The following is a 15,017-nucleotide window of genomic DNA, read 5'->3' on the forward strand; positions in this document are numbered from 1 at the left end:
GTGTGACCATTTTAGAGATTAAAACACTAATGTTTTTCAGAAGCCAACAAAATTCTGAAAAAGGACAATGAATGAACTAGTTTTGTATGCAGTAAAACATAAAGCTGGAGTAATCAGAAGTGTGTAGTAAGAGCTACATATAGATTGACTAACAGACTAATCAATCAGAAGTCTAAAAGATACTATACTCCCACTTCCACTTCTCCTCCCTCCCACCCCAACCTCTCTCTCTCTATATATAGTAAATACTAAGCATCAATGGGCAACAGAAAACTAATTTGGTAACTAGTACTGTTAACTGGATTGCCAACTGGAAAAAAAGAGATGGATCATTACCTCATTCCTTTCATTACAATGAATTCTGTGTGTGTGTGAACTTAAAATTTCTTAGAAGGGCACAGCCAATTTAACCATGCTACAGTACTAGAAGCATTTAAAATATGATTGATTTATCATTTCTTAAGTCTTCCTACATAAAAAAAAGAAAAAAATATTTTTTGGTCAGCCGTGAGGTCTGAACTCTGGGCTTGGGCACTGTCCCTCAGCTCTTCAGCTCAAGGCTAGTGCTCTACCACTTGAGCCACAGCGCCACTTTCAGCTTTTTTTCTGCTTATGTGGTGCTGACGAATCAAACCCAGGGCGTCATGCATGCAAGGCAAGCCACCTTCCCAGCCCTGAAAATTATTTTTAAAAATTCCTAACATAATCAAAAAATAAACTGGAAAAATGTGATTGACCACTAACTAAGCTAATGACTGAACATGTAAAGAAAAGACCTACCACACAAAAGAATGGGTAAATGGGGCTAGGAAGGCGGCTCAGTGGTAGAGTGCTTGCCTTTGCATGCATGAGGCCCTCAGCACCACATAAGCAGAAAAAAGCCCAAAGTGGCGCTGTGGCTCCAGTGGTAGAGCACTAATCTACAGCTGAAGAGCTGAGGGACAGCACCTAGGCCCAGAGTTCAGGCCCCATGACCAAAACAAAAAAAAAAACTACATACAAGTTCATATACAAATAATGTAAAAGAACAAAAAAAAGCCAACTAAAACTCTTTTTTTTTTTTTTTGGGGGGGGGGGGGTCCGGTCGTGGGGCCTGATAGTACAAGTTGTGGCTCTATGGATATGACTATAAAATGGGATCTCCCTTTTTGCCAGGGCTGGCCTTGAAGTGTGATCATCTCCATTTCAGTTTCTTAAGTAGCTAGGAAGGCCGTGCTTTGCCCTCAAAAATTAAGCTTTAATTCAACTATATTAGGAAGAAAGACATAACTTCCATACACTGTTCAAAGGATGCAAATATAAGTCAGCACTATTTTTAGGGTAATTTGTGATCATTAGCAGATATTTTTATGTACACACCCAACAATTTCCATTCTAGGAATGTTTCTTTATAGATATGAGTTTTAGAGTGCATGAATGCATGGATATAAAAACGCATGTATGTCACTGTACATATATTTTACAGTCATATCCTTAGAGCCACAACTTGTACAATGAAAATACTAGAAGTAAATTTTATTTTACCAGAAGGGAACTATTCAAGTAAACAAGAGTACATCCATAAAAATTAACCAAAAAGAATGTGGCAGCTCTTTACACACTGAACGGAATGATGGGTTCAAAGATAAATATTTATGAGAAAAGAAAAAGTACATACATACAACTTTTTAATGTGTGCTACTATTGGGTTTATTTAAAAGAATAAATTTTAAAAGAAAGAATTTTTTTTTCAGAGACCAAGTTGTTTTAGAGCTAACCTATGCCTCTCCAGAGCTAAATGTTTACAAAGGTTAAGTGCTATATACCTTTTGATACCTTTGATTTGAGTTCCATAGCTATGTATTTTCTAGGGTTTTGTGTTTTTTTTGTAATCAGTATTAATCAGGAACTATGATTGAGGTTATTTTGCCAATATCAAGGTTATTTTGAGGTTACTGAGGTTATTTTGTCAGCATCAATAGCTTTGCAACTTAAAATATAGAAAAGACTAAAAAAGGAAATTAAGATCCTATATGCAAATTTACACCCGAAAAAAGTTGGCTAAGTAATATAAGGAAGGACTAAAGAATACACTGTTACAGGTCTTTCAATTTCTCTTACATCCATTGTTAAAAGAGTCTTCTAACTACTGCTTCAGAAACTCTAAAGAGGGGCTGGGAAGGTGGCTCAGTGATAGAGTGCTTGCCTTGCAAGCCTGAGGCCCTGGGTTTGACTCCTCAGCACCATATAGGCAAAAAGAAAAAAGTCGGAAGTGGCGCTGTGGCTCAAGTGGTAGAGCTCTAGCCTTGAGCTGAAGAGCTGAGGGACAGTGCCCAGGCCCAGAGTTCAGGCCCCACGACCGGACCCAAAAAAAAAAAAAAAGAAACTCTAAAGAATATTCCGGACAATCAAGGTCACAAATGGTTGGTAATCTCTAGCTTATGAAAAGCATAACTATTCCAAAACACTTTACACCCAAAAAAAAAAAAAAAAACAGAACATCAGGCTGACACTAACTATATGTTTCTCCCATGCTTCCTTGGTCTTAGGTTTCAACATTACATTAAATGTGAATTCAAAATTCTAAATCAAAGGAAGTACCCTTTGTAAAAACTAGTTCTGCTCTTGTATGACAACCTTCTCTAGCACTGTTCTTCCAATTCTAAGAGCAATGTGTCCCAGTAAGTTAAATGTGGATAACCAAACTGTCAACTACAACATAGTTTTATCTTTATTCTAACTCCATACTATGTGAGGTCATCAATGCTGGAAACCTCCATAGAACATAGAAGAGAGCCTGTGAAACACCATTCACCTCCTGCAGGATCACTCACAAAGCAATGCTCTAAACCTATCAAGTTTTTTTTTTTTTTAAATTGTGAAATACCATACAGAGGGGTTACAATTACATGGGTAAGATAATGAGTGCATTTCTTATCAAGCATTGTTGCCTCCTCCTTTGTTTCCCCTTCCCATCCCTTCCCATCCTCCCCCCACCTTTCATCCCCCCTCCCACTGTCAAGCTTCTTGCTACACATTGTCCTTCCTATTACATCCAGTAACCTTGGACACCAATGCTACCAACAACTATCCTTCAATAGTTGAAGAACACACTATCTGAAGGAATCTAATTACTAATTTTAATAATAAATTATTCTGTTATTATAACTTACTTCTATTATTGTTCAGTACTTTTGAATTTTTGCTAATGAAAATAACCTTTGAGTTAGGTACTAGTGGTTCACACCTGTACAGTATCCTAGCTACTGAGGCTGAGATCTGAGGATCAAAATTTGAATTCAGTGGGGGCAAGAAAGTCCATGAGATTCTTATGTCCAATTAGCTACCAAAAAAAGCTGGAAGTAGAGCTGTGGTTCAAGTGGTAGAACCTTGAGCACAAAAGCTCAAGGACAGTGCCTGAGTTCAAGGCACTGAGTTCAAGTCCCAGGACAGGTACAACAATAAATAAATAACCTTTGTCTTTAAAAATATTCTCATAAAAGTAGAGATTATTCTGCTAAGACTTATGGCTATGAATTGCTTTTATTACAAAAACAGCAAAAGCTAACAAAATTAGCAACCAATGGCCTAAAAGTTAAAACAAATAAACAGAATGGCTCAATATATTAAAAAAAAACTTACATTATTTTTAGCTTCTAATTTTGCTTAAAGTCAACTTACATATTTATGTTTTGCTATAAACATATGTACTCATGGAAATCTAGTTTCAGCTTCAATAATACCAATGACAAAATACAAAATTAAGCAGCATGCCAGAGACTACTTTGTCTCTTTCCCTGTGTGTTTCTTCTGACATTACTGTTCTGAGATCAATAAATTTTTCAATAAATAAAAACTGGGGGAAATGTAGCTTTTTATAAACAGATTTTAATTCTTAAGTCCCAGCACAATGGGTTTTTTCCCCCAAAAGCCAACTGTACTACATAGTTTCAGACAGACTAAATTTAGCCAGTTCTGTTCATCAGAGGAATGCTGTGTGTCAGCTACATCAAAGCCCAAGGGCAGCCTGATAAACACTGAATACAGGTCACGTAGCTCTGTAGCTAACAAACTCTAAGAGAGCTTGTACTCGGGGGCATTCAAAGCAGTTTTGTCATCAACAATCTAGTATCCCTTGAGCCCCCATGTCGTTTCAGTTGCTAAGCAACTCTGGTGTTAATGTCTTAGAGGAGAAAAACTTACCAGGCATCTGGCCGTTCATCTGGTTCTGCATGTGTGGTGCAGGAGGACCCCCACCTACCATTCCATCTGAAGGCATGTTGTGAGAGCGTGGAGGTGGGGGAGGGCCACTCTGATTCATTCCTCCAGGACCCATAGGCATATTCTGTGTGGGTGGCTGAAAGAAGACAGTTTAGTAAAACAAGAGAAACAGTCAGACTAAAATATTAAAGATGCATATGGAGTAACAGTTGCCTATATTATTAAACTGGAAAGAAACAAAACAAATGTATTTCAATTTCTTCTAATGAATTTTAATGATAGAATTATTAACATCATATTTAATACCCCCTATTCCTTCACACAAAATGGTTAATGAAAATCTAGCATCTGAGCACCTTTGAATAGTAGACCATAATTAAAATGTACTTTAATTTCAACACTGAGAATAAAATCTTAACATTCTATACCCATAGAATTCTCATTTATTTCTTGAGGATTTATAATGTGTCTATGGTTGTTAATTATTCTTTGTTGTTTATTAATTATTGTTCTTTATTAATTATAAAAGTTCCAATATTAAATCTTTTATACTGTTTGAGTGTGTATGAAAGTGATGGCAAAGAGGAATGTTTTAAAACACAAAGACAACAGTTCAGTTAACATTTTTGTGCCGACTACTGCTATAGACTGGAAACATTACTGATGGCCTCCAAGGGTACAGAGACAGCTGCCTCTAAAGGATGCCTTTGGCAAATTTCCTAATGAAATTTTGAAGAAAACCACTGACTAACCTTGAGAGTTCACAAAAGGGAAAAGGGAAAAAAAAAGATACACAAAATGGTCTGCAACACCTGGCTCCCTTCTGTGGGATCTTTCAGTAGAGAAAGCGAATGGTTAGTTTCTTTCCAACCTCTCATTTTTAAGTCTGCAGGAAGATATCATTATTTACAAATCTATTTCTGTTGTCTTTCTCTGCTTCTCCATGATCTGAACATAAGGTCCAGTCCAGTAATTTCCTCCCATCTTTTTTGATGGCCTTTGCAGACTTTGTAGACACAATTCTCTCTAGTTCCGTTAATATACATTATTTTTTAGAACAATGGAACATGGAAATATTCAATGAATCACTAACAGTAACGGAAATAACCATGTGCTACTCTAGACCTTACATTTTTTTCACTGCTAAATCTAGATATTTCATCTTATATTAAGCATTTCTCTCTTCAGTTCTCTTAAATTCTTTTTTTTTTTTTGTCAGTCATAGGGCTTGAACACTGGGCTGTCCCTGCGCTCTTAAGCTCAAGGCGAGCACTCTATCACTTAAGCCACAGCGCCACTTCCGGTTTTCTAGTGGTTCATTAGAGCTAAGTGTCTCACTGACTTTTCCTGCCTGGGCTTGCTTTGAACTATCCTCAGATCTCAGCCTCCTAAGTAGCTAGGATTACAGGCGTGAGCCACCAGTGCCCAGCTTTCTTAAATTCTTTATCTCTGAACACTTTATAATTTGATTCAGTTTTCACACACAAAAAAAAAATCAAAAATCAACTATCATACATCTTACTTTTAAATCTTCTCCCTCTCCCCCTTCCTTTACATGTCATGCTTAATTTTTTTGTAAATCAACTGACAAAACTACCAAAAAAAAAGGAATGTGGATCAAATTAACACTTTCCTAAAAAGACAAAAAAAATCCTCTGAAGGAACTGAAGAACAACCTGAACAAGGAAAACAAGAAGGGATATACTCAGAAAGGAAGAATGTTAGCTAAGCTTCACAATTACCCTGGCATTTTCCTTTAGTTTGGTGTGTGAGAGATAAGAGAACCCAAGCAGAAAGGGGCAGTTGAGAGTTCTTGGCTAACAGCAGAAAACTAAACAAAAAAAAAATCCCAGAGAGGAAGAACAAAGAGGAGAAAATCCTTGAAAACAGCATCAGAGCCAACTGCTGGTGACTCATACTCATACAATCCTATCTACTCCAGGGGACTGAGATCCAAGGATTGCAGTTCAAAGCCAGCACGGCATCAAAGGCCATGAGACTCTTTAATTACCAAAAGGCCAGAAGTGGGAGCTGCGACTCAAGTAGTAGAGCACCAGCCTAGAGTGAAAAAGCCAAGTGACAGCACAAAAGGGAGAGAAGGAAAAGGACAGAAAACAAACTAGCTGGGTATGGTGGCTCACACCTGTAATCCTACCTACTCATGAGGCTGAGATCTGAGGCTCATAGTTTGAAGCCAGACTAGGCAAAAAAAGTCCATGAGACTCTTACCGCCAATAAACTACTTAGAAAAGGCAGAAGTAACACTGGTTCAAGTGGTAGAGTGCTAGCCTTGAATACAAACAGGCTCAGAGACAGTGCCCAGGTCCTGAGTTTAAGCCACAGGACAGGAACAAACAGAAAAGCAGCATTAGGAGAACTTGGACAAAGTCAGATCAAGATTTTATTTGAAAAACAAAATAAAAACAACCTTGGGCCTAAAGGCTCATGGTTATATCCTCAGAAACAACCTAAAGGCTCATGGTTATATCCTCAGAAACAAAAAGTATATGATAAAATAGCAGTTAAGCATAGAAATATAAAATATAAGAATAACTCATTTTTTTTTCAAAAAGCAAAGGATGAACCACCAACCAAGAGAAATTTAAGAAACATAACCCATTGAGATTTGGGGATTGTCAGACTTTAAAATAAATGAGCTTGATATTTTTAAGGAGGAAAAACAAAACAAAAACCACAAAATAGACAACAGAAAAAGATAGAATTTCAGTAAAGTCCTAGAATTTTACAAAGGAATCATATAAATTCCAGCACTAGAAAATACAGCTACTGAAATTAAGAAATCAACAGAAACACAGCAAATTATATAAAGTAAAATGCTAAGGTTCTTGCATTTTTAACAAGTATCAGAAAGTACAAATGTATGCAAGAAACAAATAAACCAAGAGCAAATATGGTACTTTCCAAAGCAACATACACATATATTCAAAATGTACGACTAAGCCAGGAGTGGTTATTCAAACCTCTAATTCTAGCAGAGTCCAGGGAATCACAGCTCCAAGCCAATCCAGGCATAAAAGTTCAGAAGACTCCATCTCAATCAATGGCTGGGCATATGGGTGTTAGCCTGTCTTCCTGAGCTACAGAAGCTCAAAAACTGCAGGAAATAGTATGCGCCTGTCATCTCAGTGACAATAGGAAGGATGTACAAATAGGAAGATTATAATCCAGGGAGGCTCAGGCATAAAGTTGAGACCCTATCTTGTAAATAACCAACACTCTAGCCACTGGAATGGCTCAAGTAGAGCACCTATTTAGCAAACATAAGACCTGCATTCAAACGCAAATACCACAAAACAAAATAAAAAACAAGCCAGTGCCAGTGGCTCATGCCTACAATCCTAACTACTCAGGAGGCTGAGGTTTGAGAATCACGTTTCAAAGCCAGCCCAGCCAGGAAAGTCCATGAGACTCTTATCTCCAATTAACCACCAGAAAACTCAAAGTGGCCCTGTGGTTCAAGTTGGTAGAGCACTTGCCTTCAGCTGAAGAGCTCAAGGACAAGGCACAGGCCCAGTATTCAAGCCCCACGACCAACCAACAAAAAGAACAAATGTTTAGCTAAAATCTAATAAAAACTGTAAAACATGTTTGATTAACTAAATGAAAGGCAAGAAAGTAATAAATAGAAAACAAATATCCAGCTGTTAAAATTCAAACCCTGTATCACATTCTACAATAAAGGTAAATGAACCAATCATTCCAATTAAGTAACAAAGACTGAAAGAGTAGATTTAAAAAATCTGTAACTATAATCCATTATAAGAAAACTAATCTAAATTAGTGGGCATAGTTTATCTGTATTTGTATACTACTACATAACAGTAGTATATATTAAATTGTATGTATGTCCAAACCACAAAATGTGCAGCATCCCCCATATTTTGCATGGTTAGAACTTTTAACAAATATAAATTTGTATATATCTTATAAAGATTTGTAAAACAAAAGTTTGGGGTTTTTTTTGTTGTTTTTTTTTTGGTCTGGTCGTGGGGCCTGAACTCTGGGCCTGGGCGCTGTCCCTCAGCTCTTCAGCTCAAGGCTAGTGCTCTACCACTTGAGCCACAGTGCCACTTCCAGCTTTTTTTTTTTCTGCTTATGTGGTGCTGAGGAATCGAACCCAGGGCTTCATGCATGCAAGGCAAGCGCGCTACCACTGAGCCACCTTCCCAGCCCTGTAAAACAAAAGTTGATAGAACTAAGTAACAGTAAATTTAAGATCTTAATATACTTCTCTTAGTAATTAAAGACTAAAAAGCAAATCAACAAACACCAAAAAATTGAAATCTTACGGAATTTGTTGTCTGAACTTATATTAAACTGTAAATTTGTAATAGAAAAGCATGTGACAGAGGCAACCACAACGGATATCAGAAGTAGTTAGCTAAATATGAAAATGCAAAATCAAAATTTGGGACAGGTTGAGTGAGAGGCTAAGGCAAGAAAATCATGAGTTCCAGGGCAGGCAAGACTACATGGCAAGACCTTATCTCAAATAATAACAAAAAAATTGTGAGATGCACTGTAATCTATACTTAAGGGGCAATTTATATTTTAAAATGCATATTTAAGAAAAGGAGGGGAAGTGGAGGTATGGTTGAAGTGGTAGAATGCCTGCTCTGAGCAAAAAAGCCAAGCAAAAGTGTGAAGCCCTTAGTTCAAGCCCCAGTATCAGCACTAAATAAACAGGGCTTAGAAGTAGTTCAGAAATAGAATACTTGTCTAGCATGGGTTGAAAGGCTCTGAATTTGATCCCTAGCACCACAAAACAAAAAATAAAAAACCTGGCAAGTTGAAAATCAACTATGCAAATTGCCAAATATTCAGAGACTATTCTTTAAAAACATTAGGAACTGACAACCTCTAGAGGAAGAATAATCAAGGAAAAAAAGTATTTCAATTTCAGAGAAATTAAAAGGGGAGAAGCAATCAATAAATATCTAAGAGATATTAAAGACAATATTTAAAAACAAACCTTAGCAGTGTATTTGATCATTTAGGTGAAATGGACAATTTGAAATGTATAGCTTACAGAGACTGACACAAAAAATATAAAATCTGAAAAAAATCCCTGAAAAAAACATCACCTTAACATAGATAGCTACTCTGTCTTTTCTTCTAAGTCATTAAGGAATAAGCAATATCTGATATAAATAATAATACTTTATATAAATATTTCACAGAAAATAAAGGCCAATTTCTGATTCTTTACAAGGCTACCAAACCCTGACAAAGATATAAGAAGAAAAATTACAGGCCATGTTCTGATGAACACAGACAGAAAAATGCTAAACAAAATGTTACCAAATAAAATTCAGACTTGCAAAAAAGACAATATGTTTTAGCACTTAAGGGTACAAACCCATTAAACTTTTGGAAATTTAATACACCAAATTATCAAAGCATCAATAAAGAAAAGGCACTAATAAAATTCAATATTATGTATAACAAAAATTCTTAAGAGTATTCTTAATCAAATAAAACAAATTTTTCTAGAGTAGCCTCTAGATCAACTTCCCGCTTTAATCCATGCTCCTTTGCATTGTACTCTCCAGAGTGGTCAGAACGAGCTGGTAGAAATATATCAGTTCATTTTCTACTCAACATCCTCCAGCAGCTTCCAACTTCACAGTAAAAGCCAGTTATTACAAGATCCTATGAAAGTGTCTACCACTTGTCCATACCACCTCTTTACCTTCACTGTGTCAGCCATAATAACCTTCATACTGTTCCTTAAACAAGCCAAGCAATTTCACCTCAAGACCTTATCACTGCTGTTAAAACACCCCTGTGTTTTTGTGTGTGTATGTGTATGCGCACGCTTGTGTATGTATGTTACATGTGTGTGTCTACCGGTTCTGAGGCTTAAAGTCAGGCTAAGTGCTGTCCCTTAGCTTTATCATTCAAGACTGCAAACACAATTACTCAAACTGTTATTCAAATGTCACCTTTCTTAGTAAGGTCTATCCTGACCACTCTTTCATATTATAATTAATTCCTATACCCAAACCCCAATATTCCTAATATATTGAGAATTTTCCTTTCCATATTTTTCAATACACTACATGATCCATTTATAGCAATACATGTGTTTTGTTCACTGATGTTTCAAAAATATTAACTACTATAGCCTAATGTTTCAAAGATACTACTATAGTTGAACAGGAAAAGCTATATAGTAGAGAAATTAAAGAGTTCTCAAATTTAAATGACATACTATAAAAATAAATGTTTCTTTACCATATAAGCATCATTACAAACATAATTTCTGGCTTCATACATATAACTATGGTTAGTATAACTGCCATTAATATAGTTACCCACAAGGAGGCACTAAAATAACATAAATAAATGATTCCAAAATTCAAAATAGGAAATATTATTATAAATACCTTCCTAAAGCTGATAACTTTCATACATATAAACCAAAGTCAAGCAAGACAGGAACCCAAAATCTCATCAGTATCATACTCACTTTAGTCCTAAATTAGTCTTCCAAAAGTGAGTTCTACACATATCTGAAAGTTTTGGAAGGTCCCCTCTAATCATTCATTCTTACAAAAAAATTCAGAATGACACAAATGCCACCACAGGAAGCCCTGAATTTATAAGCAAGCTTAGAACTAACCAATAAATTACCTCAACTAAAGAATCTTTTCAAATGGTATCATATTACCTTGTCCCTCCCTAAGGGACAGTTAGGTGTTAAATATAAAACCTGACCAGTGGAAATTTCATAATTAATATTTCCTACTTTTATTTTTTACTGGATGGTAATTCCCCATATTTCCAAAAGGCTGGGTACCAAAATAATCTATCTACCAACTGTATATTCTCTCCAGTTTCTGGTGCCAAGATCCACATTAAATTCAACCTTTTCCTATTTTATGAAACAGCAATTTCCTCTACATAACAAATCTATATATCATAATTTCATATATCATAGATTTCAGCTCTGAAAACCTAATTTTACTCTACCCTCAAGAAGTAATTATTACTAAGCAAATACACCTTATTCATTTATAATTACTTAGTTTTTGAGACAATGTCTCTCTTTGTAGCCCAGCTTGGCCGCAAAATTACAGGTGTGTGCCACCAAGCCTAAATTTAATCATTTAATCTTAATAACAAAAAGTGAATGCCTTATCTTTCCAGAAGAGAGAAATTCCACAGAATATACTTAAAACAAGCAGCTGAGTCCCAGTTGCTCACACTTGTAATCCTAGCTACTCAGAAGACTGAGTTCTGAGGATCAAGGTTCAAAGCCAGTCCAGCCAGAAAGGTCCATGAGACTCATCTCCCATAACCTCCAAAAAGGCAGAAATGGAGCTGTGACTCAAGTGACAGAGTGCTAGCCTTTTGCAAAAAAGCTAAGGGATAGTACCCAGATCCTGAGTTCAAGCCCCAGTACCAGCACAAAAACAACAGCAACAAAAAAAGTATCAATGGCTCATGTCTATAATCCTGGCTACTCAGGAGTCCAAGGCCTAAAAGAATGTAGTTCAAAACCAGTTTTGTCAGAACTCTATCTTCAATTAACTAACAAAGAGCCTGGCTGCAGTTGTGGCTCAACTGATGGATTGCTAACTAGTAAGCAAGAAAGTTCAAGATGTTGAGTTCAAGCATTGTTAGAGGTACAAATAAAAAAAAATCAGAAAAAGAGGACAAGAAGGAAAAGAAGAAACAATAATAATAAAAACAAGAAAGAGCTAGGAACATGAAAGCAACACCATGGGTCATACAAATGTATGGTTAAGTACTTGCTCAAGAAGTGAGATAAACTTTGAGCCCATAAGGGTAAAAAATACTGTTCATTAAAAAAGAGACATTTAATTAGAAGGAGTGACACCTTGGAGACACATGATTAACTCTGGAAAGCTCTGACCTTACTAATGATTTAATTCATTGAGACACTAGGATACAGTGGAATTGGGGCCTAGTTTGAGAAAGCAGGTGACTTGGGTATGCCTTTGCAGAATGCATTGTCTCCTTCCCCTTACTTCTTTACCCTGAGAACTGCACTTCTCCACTATGCCCTTCCAGTAGAAAATACATATACCAATACCAATAAAATACTCTTAATAACAAAACTAAACCCAACTTGGCCGGTCCATGTAATCACCACCTTTCTGGCATAGGAGATACAGAGAATAATGTTAAAGTCTATAAGGATACTGTAAGCCTTATTTAAATGTTGGGGGGAAAAAAAACCCTACACAACAAATGACTCAATTTCTAAAACAAATAAATGGAAATTAAAAAAGGATAAGCTGACATAAAGAATCCCTAATACACATACCAACCAATGCCATATAGGAACCTTGTTTGGATTTTGATGTAGGCAAACATTGAAATCTTTTGTTTTTGGAAATAAGAAAAATTGAAAACACACTGGGCATCACAAGATGTTAAGAAACTATGGTAAATTTTGTTGGATGGATAATGATCCTATCTACTACAGATACATAATGAAATATTTATTAGTGAAATCACATCATGCCTGTTGTTTACTGTGCAATATTAACACATTGTCCCTCTAATTAAAAATAAAATAAATAGGCAGATAAGTTAATGGGTAGGTGAATGGATTTAACTTCATAAGAGAAGAAACTAGTTTATGCAAAGATTTTAGACAACACAGAATCCTTTCAGGTTCTCCAATTAATTCAGGATTCACTAAACAATAAATATACCATATAGTTCAAAAAAGACCATCAACTTCACACTGTTTTAAAGGTACTTACTGCTGGTAAAAGAGACTGCATATTTTGATTAGAATCAGCTATTGTAGCAAGATATACCAAGTTTGTATGCAACATCTGCTGGTACCTATCAAAACAAAACAAATACCAACATTAAAAAAAATTCCTCCTTCATTTAGATACAAACAGCATTCTAATGATTTTTACAGTTTAAATAAATTTGTTACCTATCAATACCATTTCAACTGTTCCTATTTCCTCTGTAAAATGATTGCAAACAATAAATAATGCAGTTAAGTAACAGAACTCTTACCACATTGTTACATTGTTTTGAGTGCACATAATATTCAAAGCAGCACTATGATTGTAGCTCTTATTTTCTACAATTTCACAGATGAGTTAGAGGTTGCTAACTTCTATAAATGTACAAAGCTTGTCAATGGAGTAACTGACATAGCTGTTTCACACATAGCATTCTTTTAAACATGAAGTATTCATTGCCATATGTTTAACCTTTTCCTTCTAACATTTTCAGCTTGCCAAAAGCCTCAGACCCAACTACAATCAATATCCTCCTTTGAAGTATCAGAAAGGTGGTGGAAAATCATTGATTTGTTTCTTACAGTAATAAATATAATGTAAATCTACTTTGGTAGATTCTTCTATGCTAGTTAAAGAAAAATGACCAGGTAACCTCAAAAACAGAAAAATATACTACAACACAGAGATGAAAATAACAAGACATTAACATAACTAATAATGCACTTCAAAAAAATTTTTTTTCTTTTTTGGTCAGTCATGGGGCTTGAACTCTGGGCCTGGGCGCTGTCCCTCAGCTCTTCAGCTCAAGGAGAGAGCTCTACCACTTGAGCTACAGCGCCACTTCCGGTTTTCTGGTGGTTTATTGGAGATAGGAGTCTCACAGACTTTTCTGCATGGGCTGGCTTTGAACCGTGATCCTCAGATCTCAGCCTCCTGAGTAGCTAGGATTATAGGCGTGAGCCACCAGCGCCTGGCTTGCACTTCAAAATTTTAAGCTAAATTCTCAATATTGACATTAGGTAGTTAAACATAAGTGAGCTTGGCTAAACTCTCTTCATGATTGTAAAGGTTAACTCCAACGAAACCACACTAAAAGTGGTAGTAATCCAGCTACCAGTGTCTGATCACAATGTATGTAAAGAGGGTCCATAAATACAAAATAAATCTGTGTCTAATTGTTAGGCTGCCATAAAATTTCATTTCATGCAAAACAGTAACTATAAATTACATCATAAGTCCAAAGAATTTTATTCAGATGAATGAAGTATTTAATTCTGATTCAAAATGAAGTCATATTTTAAATCAACATATTAAAGGAATCATAGCAACTATTTGGTACCTATTTCTTCCTGAAATAATTTATTTCACCAATTTTTTATTTATGGAAAAAACTTTAATTTTCACTAACTATAAACTTTCCTAATAGGTGGATACTTTTAATGTTGTTCCCCACATAATACCTAATCAGACATGATAAATTCTTATAATGATCCCTAGACAAGCACAATCATATAATTATATTATACTAAATTATTTTAATGGTTATGTTTTTAAATGCTTCAAATAGCACTAACAGTAACAGATGAAACTGTTTTGTAGAAGTCTTGATCTTAAGAAACAAGATTTCACAACTCTCCATTATTTGAAAACCAACCAGTTCTTTTAACTAAAACACCTAATTCATCTTAAAGTACTCCTTCAAGTTTTCCTTTACTTCTTTGGGTGTTAGTATGGTTGAATTACACTGAGATATATTTTCTGAGGACTACTGACTACCCCATCAAAAATAAAAATACTGAATCTTAAGAGGGTTAATTTATTTGTGACACTATCAAAATTGTTATGATTATCAGTACTTAATAAGCCAATTTTAATAGCCTACTAAATACAATCTGTCCAAACGACAATCTCACTTGTCTAATAAGTCAAAGTTCCGTGAACTTTTAAGCATCTATAAAAATAGAATCACTTATGGAGAATTAAGACATTTGTCCCAACTCTCCCAACCATTAAATATTTTTACAATTTAATTCTGGAATTATTTTAAACTTCCAG

General features: G+C 35.5%; 1 protein-coding gene across 2 annotated transcripts in view; it reads right to left on the reverse strand.

Annotated features, from left to right (window-relative positions):
- The window catches only part of Ss18 (SS18 subunit of BAF chromatin remodeling complex), a 54,861-nt gene that overhangs the window by 31,043 nt on the left and 8,801 nt on the right, over window positions 1-15,017 (reverse strand). For both annotated transcript variants that reach the window (XM_042674976.1, XM_042674975.1), the window contains exons 3-4: window positions 12,963-13,047; window positions 4,183-4,336 (exon numbers count right to left, since the gene is read on the reverse strand). In XM_042674976.1, the coding sequence (XP_042530910.1) occupies window positions 4,183-4,336; window positions 12,963-13,047 (239 nt within the window). The remainder of the gene's footprint in view (window positions 1-4,182; window positions 4,337-12,962; window positions 13,048-15,017) is intronic.

Source organism: Dipodomys spectabilis, unplaced genomic scaffold, assembly GCF_019054845.1.
Source record: "Dipodomys spectabilis isolate Male_0828 unplaced genomic scaffold, ASM1905484v1 ptg000024l, whole genome shotgun sequence".
Lineage (NCBI taxonomy): Eukaryota > Metazoa > Chordata > Mammalia > Rodentia > Heteromyidae > Dipodomys > Dipodomys spectabilis.